The 10,773-nt window shown below is 43.2% G+C and overlaps 1 protein-coding gene and 1 pseudogene across 1 annotated transcript; one reads left to right on the plus strand and one right to left on the minus strand.

The window, feature by feature from the left end:
* Positions 1 to 531: 531 nt before the first annotated feature.
* On the minus strand, positions 532 to 924 carry LOC115679401 (uncharacterized). The gene has a single exon (XM_030602988.2). The coding sequence runs from the start codon at positions 922 to 924 to the stop codon at positions 532 to 534; it is 393 nt and encodes a 130-aa protein (XP_030458848.2).
* A 1,659-nt stretch (positions 925 to 2,583) lies between these two features.
* On the plus strand, positions 2,584 to 9,269 carry LOC115666057 (protein YIP4b-like; annotated as a pseudogene).
* The last annotated feature ends 1,504 nt before the right edge of the window (positions 9,270 to 10,773 follow it).

Genomic DNA, 10,773 nt, shown 5'->3' on the forward strand with positions numbered 1-10,773 from the left:
CACGGATGGTCATACCAAAACAAAGTACCATATGATGCCGTCGAGGTCCGGAATTCTCGCCTCTATGAGCTCCTGTTCGGCAGCTCCGAGCACGGCTTGCACCTTGACAACGAGAACTTGCAGCTCGATCCGATGGGGTTAGGATTTCATCTTCAAATCAATTTGAGGCAACAAGAACCAAAACGACATCGTTTCTGCACATTCTTATCGAAGATTGTCCACTTCAGACTTAAATTTTTGCAAAAGAAAAATTCCACATCGGACTTAATTGTTGTTAAAAAAGTTACATAACGAATCATTGGAAAAACTAGCGGAGGCACTCAAGTGAGCAATGTAGGTATTTGCGGTATCCTTTTCTCACAAAATTCGACTATTACTCCAAAGAAATACCCTCTAAGGAATAAGCAAATTCTACAATTAACACCAAATGAAAAAAAAAATCTATAATCAACAAAATTCCGGAAACAAGAAAAAACTTCGTAATTTATCCGAAAATATAGATAACATTACCATGTCGCAGCCCAAAAACCATCAAGAAGACATGGAGCCAAAACTATTTGCTCTGCAATATCTGAGCTCAAGAGAGATCTGCCTCTCCATCTGAAGCTGCCGATGGAAGTTCGAGATGAACACGTCCGCCCTCTTGTCGATGTCGTCCTCCTCCGACGGCGACGACGGGTAGCTCATCGTCCTCCAGATCTCCCGGCGAGAGCCCGAGCTCTCGGACCCGGCTCGGCCGCCGTCGTCCATGCAGCCCATCAGCCCGGGCCAGTCGTCAAAGCTCAGGCGGCGCCGCTGCCAGCTCTTGCCCGATGCGGCGCCGATCACCAGCGCGAGGCGCCACCGGCGGACATCGAAGCTCAAGAGGAGTCTCGCCTTTTTCACGGCCCTCTTGAGGCGACTCAGCACAGGCCAATTGTCCATGTTCATTATTGAAGAGAGAAGCTTTTCCTGAATGATTTGATGAACTAGGGAAGGGAGAGCGGAGTGGGGTCAACGTGATTGGTGCATTATCTGTAGTTGGAGATTCCCCCACTAACGCTGACTAAACTACTAAATATTACGTGATACCAAAGTGTTACGGAGCGATTGATGTTGCGCTCATTTACCTAATCACATATCAGTCGTCACCAACTGTAAAAGTTTTGCCCAAAAAATCGAAAAGTATCCTTATAAAGAGAAAGAACCTGTTATATATAATTGAAGAACGAGAGCGATTGAGTAATCGTACTGGAGTGCTCAACCTTCCCAACGAACGACTTGGGATAATTTGCCGCAAATTATCCCAAATGTAAGTTAAGAGTGATTTATGGCCTCATCAATCATCACTGGCTAGAAGAAGGTGCGGCCAAAAAATCTAAAAGCGTCCACATAAGAGAGAGAACCTATTATGAGTGAAACGTCGCGCGCACTTATACAGCAAGTAACCACAAAACCGGAATCAAGAACAAGTTGCCGATAACGGGAAATAGAGCGGGGACCGACGGATTGAGGCCGTTGAAGATTGGATCGGCAGTGAACCGTGCTCAACCTTCGCAATGGTCGCAGTGAACGGGGGGGTTGCTCAACCGTGGTCTCACTTAGTTGTGAGAGCACATCTCTACTGTTTTCAATGTAGCTCTTCTGAAACGAAAATGGAAGGACAAAGTTTTTCTCTAATAGAGCTTAAGGACAAAAGTTTTTCGCGACGGCGGCACTTTGATACCACTGAATATTTCTCTCATCAATCCGGAAATGAAATACTGCATGTTCGTAAGGGGTTACGTCCTCTCGATCTCGGAACACTCGCCGTTACATGGAGATCTGGCTCCCTCTCGCAACTCCCACCAACATAAGTACTTGAGCTCAAGCCATGGTCCGGGTAGAACGATGCTTCGGATTAACGTATTGCTCTACTTTTGGATTCACAAAATGGCATTCGAATAAACTAATTTCGACCGCCTCGACTTCAACGAGGCATTAACTTTTGATCAAGAGAAAGAGTAACAAGTCCCGTAAGTTCAATCTAGAAACCTCGTTCGAAGCTTGACGCCACGGTACCGGCCTAAAAAAAAATCGCTCTTTTTTCCTCGATAATGTTTTTATCCACCTTTTATCGAACGCAACCCAATGCCGGTACATCGCTTCTCGGTCATTCGATTCGGGCGATTTCGCTTTTCTAAACTCATTTATGACTTCATCAGAGTGTTCACACAAATAAATAACACATCTCTTTATTCCCTAATATTTACAATTCTTGTACATATATATATCCACCTTTTCAAGCCCGAATGCTCAAGACAGGCCCGAAACCCCGGCCCGAGCCGATCCGGGCCCGAAGACCCGATCCCGACCTGTCCGGGCTTTCAGGCCCCGGCCTTTCTTCCGCGTCCGGATCCAGACTCGAACCCGAACCCGAACCCGAAACCGCTATCCCCCTTGTCTATGTTTTTTTTTTTTGGTTCCTCTCTCTCTCGCATTTCCTCCTCCGCAAAGTCGCCATGTCCTCCGTGTCCCTGCTTCTTCCTCGTCCTCCTGTCCAGATCTCCCTCGCCGCCCTCTGAAACAACCCACTCTCTCTCTCTCTCTCTCTAGATCCTCCGCCGCCGCCGCCGCCGCAGCTTCCGTCGTCGTCGCCACCCGACTGAGAATTATCCCGAGAAAAGGAAGAGGGAAAAGGAAAGGGAAGGAAAGGAAAGAAGAAGATGTCGCAGTCGCACAGCGACACCGTCCCCCTCCACGCCTCCTCCCAGTCCGACATCGACGAGATCGAGAACCTCATCAACGCCACCGTCCTCTCCGGCCCCCCCGCCTCCGTCCTCCCCGCCCGCCCCCCCACCACCAGCCCCCCCCGCGCCCAGATCCCCGTCTCCTCCTCCCCCTCCCCCACCCCCGCTCCCCCCACCCACAAGTTCGTGCCCCCCGCCGCCGCCGCCGCCCCCGTCCCGCCGTCCATCGCCGGCGGCGGCCCCCCGCTGCGGCGCCACGGCAGGGCGTCGGGCCCACCGCCGGGTTCGGGCCGTCCCCGAACACGCTCACGGAGCCCGTCTGGGACACGGTGAAGCGGGACATGTCGAGGATCGTGAGCAATCTGAAGCTGGTGGTGTTCCCGAACCCGTACCGCGAGGACCCGGGGAAGGCCCTGAGGGATTGGGATCTCTGGGGTCCCTTCTTCTTCATCGTGTTCCTCGGGCTTGTGCTTTCCTGGTCTGCATCGGTCAAGAAGGTGTGTCCTTGATGCTTGTATCATCTTTGACGCGTGATCTGTCGGGCTGTGCGAGGCGATGCATGCAGAAACGCTGCGCTTCGAATTATGAATCTTAAGTGCAAGGGTGTTCGGGTTTTGTCTTCTCTGGCATGAAATGAGGTCTTGATCTGGGCATTGTTTGCTGGGATGTTCAGTAGTATATATGATGTGTGGTTGACTGAGATTTCTACTTGGCATAGTAGATTGGCTTCTGGTGTCTGTTTTTAAGTCTAGCTGAGAAACATTCTAGATTACTCCTGTTGCTTCGCACGGATTTTGATGATTCTTTTGTCTTATGGTTTCCTTTTGGTATGTGCATTGCTCATTTCTGTCTTGATGCGATGGGACTAGAATTTGAAGGTTGATGCAAAGCTGCATTATCTATAGTCGCAGAGAATGCATGAAGTGGATATCTCTCTATAGTAGGAGATTTAGGAGAATCCTTCAGAAGCCGTTCATTGTGATTGACTGTGTAGTTATTCCTCTACAGAGGCTGTCGACATTGATATAGTCAAGATATAGGTATTATTGGGGGACGACACTCATGCAATTTGCATTGCGGTTAGTACAATAAGATTCCATGATGTTCTTGTTGGATTTAAGAGGGAGGTGGATGAGTTCATCTAATACATTCGATAACTGAGGAGCCTGCCTTTCGAGAGTGGATGCATTAGAAATAGATTGAGAATATAATTCTTCGTTTTCTTGGTGATAAAGAAATGGCTCAAATACCTTACCAAAAAAAAAGAAATGGCTCAAATACGTTTTAAAGGGAGATCAATAAATAATCAAAAATCTGTTATTGACGACTAAGAAATCAAAAGGATGCTTTAACAAGATGCAGAGAATACGCCGCCTGTGGTATTTCAATCTGAGTTGCAGTTGGAAGATTGAGGCATTCTGGTGTCGATGGCACATCTTAGAAAGAACAATATTTGGAGGAAATGTGACGGCTAAGTTGAAAAACATGAGTTCTCTTGAGAAGTGTATAGATCTAGCTATTATTGCCAATAGATCTTGTCTGACTACCACATGTTTGACTGATGGATAGGAGGTTTGACACCTAGTGAATGAGGTTGCTTTGGATCGGACAGCGAATAGTCGATATATGGTGCTTGTTAAGATCTTGGGTCAACCTCTGTCCTTGGGTACCTGATCTGTCCAGAAGGAAGACTATATTATGGTATTTCCTTTCTTGAATAAGATAATTGAGTGGCCTTTGCTTGAAACAGCAGTGTTTCTTGGGGTCTAATGTGTCTTGATCACAATCAGGAGGTCCTAACAAACTTTTTTGTCAGCACCCAAGTTTTCCAGGTCCTTTACACCCGTTAATAAGGTTGAAGCCCCTCTGAACCGTAATTATACAGTTAAAAACCCCTCCTTTAAACCCACAATTTTATATATATATATATACTGAAGTCGCTCCACTAGTTTGAGCGTAAGTTTGAGGATGCTTTATGTTGCTGAAACACATGCTATGTCACGAACCAAGTCAATTCACTTGTTAAGAATGGGAACTTTACATGAAGGGGGTAATAGCCGTGCAAAAATTGGGTGGAGTTTGTACCATTTTTCTGCACTTGAAAGGGAAAAACAAAGACAGACTTTGGTTTAAGGATGAAACTGGGCATGTTTCGTTCAAAATGGCAAATTTGGATGGCTTTGCTGATTGTTATGATGGTTCTTTCCGATTGGATGGGCATAGCCAGCCCACAATCTTTTGGTAGAATCGTAGAGGCTTGGGCGAAGCAACTTAAAAAATATGAGATGTCAACTTACCGAGTGTTTGACCTCTATAGACTCAGGGTTTTAGAGATGGTTTGTATTGACTATAGTAGGATCAGCAGCTTCAGATACAGTTACAGGGCTCAATCACTTTCAGTTTATCTATGGTTTAAAGATGGCCTTGTGCCAACCACATAATGGTCATTGCTAATGGTGACCGTAGCTGCATTGTGAAACAGCATAGTTGTTGCCCCTATACTGTTACAAGCTCTCTTCGACAACTTTTCAATCCCTCTTGCATTCATCTTAATCTTTCTCTGGCTCTATGCCTGTCACCTTGCCTATCTCTTTGTCATCCGTTGCCATCTAACTTTGATCACAAATTGTGGCATCAATAGCCTATTTGACTGCCTTTTTATTTTGTTTTCATAATTCTAGTAGCAAACTTTGAAGAATTTTTTAATAGATGAAATCTCTCTCTCTCTCTCTCCGTGTGTGCCTCGAATGGGTAGTCAGTTAAGTTTAAGTTCCTGATTCCCGCTCGCATCGCCAAGCTTCTTTTTGACTGGGTAACCGCTTTATCATGGAAAAGAACCTTCTTCTTCTTCTCCACCAAGGTTGACTTTGCCAGTTATGTTATTTGGCGACACAAACCATCCAGGAACCATCATGGTATCCGGTTACGATAAAATCTCTCTCTCTCTCTCTCTCTCTCTCTGCCTTGTAGAGCTCGTCAATCCAGGGTTCAAGTCGCGAATCCCCACTTGCTTCTCCAGTTCATAGGGTAACCACTTTGTCATGGGAAAAAATCTAACTCTTATTCTCTGAGGTTTTCTATGCCATTAAGTTATTTATGGAACAAGCCATGTGGGAACCATTGGCATTGCTAGGTATATATGGCTGTTTGCTAACTTGGTAAGACTTCAAATGGGGACATGTCTCTCAATTGTGGAAGTTGGAATAGGATATGCTGCTGGAGAATAGGATTCCTATTATAAAATGACTATATGGGGTTGAATTTGTTGTCGGATTCATCCTATCCTGAGGTTATCTGTGTTCTTGGGACAGCATGGCCCTTGTGTGAATATGGAATTTGTGTTGGACACCTCGAATAGCACAGGGAGAAATCTGTGAAGAAAGCATGTGCTGGTTTTATCGGCTGATAAACGTTCTTCTCTACACACTGCTCCACTTTGTTTTGGAGAGAGAGAGAGGCGGCTGATCTGGTTCTTTGGCCATAGGTTAATTTAAAGGCGAAGTTTTAAAAAGTGGCTTCCCATATTTGATCTTAAAAGTCCTTCGATCTGGTTTCAAAACATGGGCTTTGAAAAGGCCGATTTAGACTTGGACACAGCTTTTTCGGGCTAGCCTTACTGTCCAAAAACTACAAGCTTGATACATATGACTTGGTACAAATTAGCGAGGTCCACTTCTTTCAAATGAGACTGTGGTCTCAGGCCCAACTCAATTTAATCTATTATTAATATAAGGGAAGCCCCAAGGAACAGATAAACATAAGATAGTAGCGGTAGCTCTTTTCCTGATACAAATTTTGTCAGATGGTTGTATCAGAATTATTCGAAACAAGTCAGGAAACAGTTGTTATTGCATGTACATTCATTCTCCCTCTGGTCAATTTCCTCTTTATGCAGTAAACTCTTACTTATGTCCATGTCCAATTTTCAAAACCTCTTCAGCCAAGTTAATACGACCTGGACTTTGACTGACGAACAGTCAGACATCTAGATATGTGTCCATATTTGTCGTTGGTCAAATCAATGAGTCTCTGACCCTCTCATTTTATTTCCTTGGCTGGATGTTAGTTTGCAATTAACGGGTTAAGAACATAAATTAATTCTTTTGCCACTAGCTCAACTGCAACTACAAGGACATGACTGCTGGCACATTGAACTGTACTAGTCATGACTCATGTAGAACATTGATTGGGTAGGGGTAGGGATGGTTTACTGAACCCAATCACCTGAAGTGATCATTCTCCTGGGAGTGATTATTTGGAATATCCATTGTTCAAGGGCCAGGATGATGTACGAGATTATGTATGAAGATAATATGTGAATGGTTTTCCTTTTTTATCATTTCATTTTCCATGATAAATACATAATCATCTAATATGTGGCCCAGTTCTAATAATACTGGAAATGCAGCTTTGAGAGAGAGTATGAAAGCTGCACAGCCATCTTTTCTCACCCTAGACCAATCCTCCCTTGATCATTCAGCTTAATTTCATAATATTCAGAACGGGTTGAATGGAAAAAAGAACCTTGACAATGAGTTTATAAATTACATTTTACTTTAAAATACTGCCGAACGGGTTGTGACTCTATTTCAAACTGAAGGGGTCCAAGAGGAGAACTGATCTTTGGGTCATTGATACATCGTGATCAAATTGGATCACTTATACTTTTCTCGCACTCCGTCATAGTTGTCATGCAGACGCATCACAACCAACTCACTCAGCATCTTCTAGTACTATGAGGATTGAGCCAAGTATTTGGTGATTTGCTTGGAGAAAAGGAAATGATAAAAAGGAAAATCATAGACATTGTGTGAAGAGTCTGCTCAGTTCATAGTCAGTGAGGTGAACACCTGATTAGTGGCCGCCGTCATGATTATCTCTGTATCTAATGAACATTGAACATTGCCAAATCATTTACCATGTCATTTGGATTATGTCTGTGTAGGCTCAGGTTGTTTGAGTCCATTCAGTGTCCTGTATCGTGCTTGATAATCTAACCAGTTTTGTTTAGTAAGAAAACTCAAGTACAAGAGCTGGCATTAGGGGATAACTGCTTACATGAAACTCCCTAACCCTATGAGCAGAAGGAAATTCCAAGTCTTTGGAGCAACCATGAAAGGACTTTGCCTTATGCTGTACTTGATTTACTTACGCATTATATATCTGGCAGCTAAATGAACTGAATCTCTTGCATGGTGAAAGGAAAACAAACATGCTGGACTCATGTGGGCACATGGGGTGATTGTCTTTGAGATGTCACACTAATGGATCAAATTTTTGCATAAGCCAAAGTACTCAACATTCCTAATTGTATTGGGTATTTTTTGTTTTGGTTCGGCTTGGTGATATGTTTGTCCTTGTCAATAGCATGGCTCTTATTATGAAGTGTTCCTAGTATCTACTTCATGGACTTTGATGATGAAGCGTGTGTATGTATCTATTACAAGTGGAAGTATTAAGCATTGTAATTTAAATTTAAGAGGATAGGTAATAGAATTTTCCTGTGGCGATCATCATTAAAGAGCTTCTTCTAGTCCATTACCTTTCCCGTAAATGACTACCCTCATTTGATGAACACTGGCCTAAATATCAAGTTTCTCTTTAAAGGGGACAACAAAAGAGGAATATAGAAACAAATTTTCATTTTTTTCCATTTCTGTCGGTAGTTGCTTGTGGTATAGTTTCACTGTTTCCCTATTGATGAGGTGTTGGTTTCATTGTTTGTCTTTTTCTCTCCTGCGTTGTATACATGTACCTTTTTACGTTCCATGCATTGTTCCTTGTCCATGGAGTGCATGATGATACATATGGACTGTAGAACTGTCACTTCTTAGCGTGCAATATGCTAATTTCATTTCATTACACAATGATGCGGTTAGTTGTACTGATTCACTTCCTTCTGTTCATGCAGTCTGAGGTTTTTGCTGTTGCATTTGCACTCCTTGCAGCCGGAGCTGTTATTCTGACACTGAATGTGCTGTTGCTGGTATAGCTCTTTAGTTTTTTTATCTGAGAATTTCTTCTATGGGTATTAAAGGATTTACTTATTGTAAGTATGATGACTTAAAGTGTTGGTGAACTCATCAAGGTGGGATGTACTTCGCTCATGAAGTAGTCTGTGTTTCATTCTTATATTCATCTACCCTTTTCTGTGCTGAGTTCTTTTATGCATTGTTTCAGGGTGGTCATATCATTTTCTTTCAGAGCCTGAGCCTCCTTGGTTATTGTCTCTTCCCTTTGGATGTTGGAGCCTTGATTTGCTTGTTGAAGGACAACGTAATACTGAAAGTGATTGTAGTGTGCGTGACGTTGGCTTGGAGCTCCTGGGCTGCATATCCATTCATGAGCTCGGCCGTCAATCCTAGGAGAAAAGCTCTTGCCCTCTACCCTGTCTTTCTCATGTACGTATCGGTTGGTTTTCTCATAATTGCTATAGATTAATAAAAGCATTGTGAAGCTTGCCTGTCATGGTGGTGACCCACATAAACAACTGTATCTCAGATACATTTACACAAGAATTTTCCTCGAGATCATGTTTGTCAAGATATTATATTTCTCTCATCTCCCTTATGACTGTACCCACCTGGGGGCTTAGTATGTCGCTACAGTATATCAGTCGCCATCGGAGAGTCTTTTATAGTCATGGTTCATGTCTAGTCATGGTTCATGTCACACCTTTCGGAGTGGGGATTCGATAGCTTTCCAGCTCATGGCTAGAATTGTTATATGTACTCACTTTTCACGTCCAATGTATAGAGAGTTGATTTTCTGAAGCTGCTTTTTGGTAGTCTCGAGTATTTGGAGCAATAGCTACCTAAAATGAAATGATGAATTATATCTTCGATCAGTGAGTGTAAAGACAGATTTTGCCATGGTGCTGCAGATTTGAGAACTTAAAAGCTTCTTTGGCACCGTTTTCTCGCGATGGTTACAATTCTGAAAACGAGCGTTTCATGGTTTGAGGAATTCGGCAAGCTCGTCATAGTTGCATCACCTTCAAGACGAAGTTGTCTCTCATCCAGTTTTGAAATGCTGCAATTAGAAGTGATAAAATGGGTCCGCAATCTCATATGGAATGACATAGGTAATAGGCATAAGTGTAGTAGAAAGCGAAGGTGTAATAAATTCTTAAAACTTTAAAAAAGTGCAATTCAGTTTTTAAACTTATCAAATTAGTGCAATCGAGTCCTTCTGTTACCACCGTCAATTTGTCTCTGATGTGATATTTTTAAATTATTGTCTCTGCCTTACGTGGCATTTATTATTATTTTTTTCTTCAAATCTTAGTTAAACTAAAAAAAAAAGCTAAAATTTTTAACTACAAAAACAACAATGAAAAAAAAAACAAAGAAAGAAGGGGTGGCCTTGTCGGTAGGATGCTGCCGCCACTGGCCATTGCGAAGGGGCCGATGACTTTCGTCGACCTCAAGTAAGGCTCGCCAGATCTAGGCAATTCCAACCCTCACTTGGGCTAAGCGAGGGTCACCAGCCCTCTCCTAGAGACGGCGGGGCTCGCTGCGCCCTAGTAAGGGCCAGCGTCGCCTAGAACTAGGCGAGCCATGCTGGTCCCAAGCGAGGGCCAACGAGGCGCAGCCCAAATCTAGGTGAGCCTTGCGGGCCCCAAGGCGAGGGTTGAGACCTCACCTGAGGCGAGCAATGGTCGTCAGCCTAGAGGGCCACCGTAACCCAAATCTAGGCACCCTCAACCCAGATTTGGGCGTTCCTCACCGGCAAGGCCCGCCTTTTTTTTTCATTGTTGTTTTTTTAAATAAAATTTTAGCTTTTTAAAATTTTTTAATCTAATTTAAATAAGATTTTAAGGAAAAAAATGCCACATAGGAGAAAAAAATTAATTTAAAAATGCCACGTCAGCATTTTCCGTTAGACAAATTGATGGTGTTAAAGGAAGAACTCAATTGCACAAATCTGACAAGTTTTAGGATTTATGATCCAATTGCACTTTCACAACAAGTTTTAAAATTTATAGCGCCCTTATCCCTAGGTAATATGTGAGTTATTTAAAACTTTAAAAACAGATTGCAATAGGTCGGGAAACTTAAAGCCC

The sequence above is a fragment of the Syzygium oleosum genome, unplaced genomic scaffold (assembly GCF_021117445.2).
Source record: "Syzygium oleosum isolate NSW1041296 unplaced genomic scaffold, Sole_v2.1 Sole_v2.04, whole genome shotgun sequence".
Lineage (NCBI taxonomy): Eukaryota > Viridiplantae > Streptophyta > Magnoliopsida > Myrtales > Myrtaceae > Syzygium > Syzygium oleosum.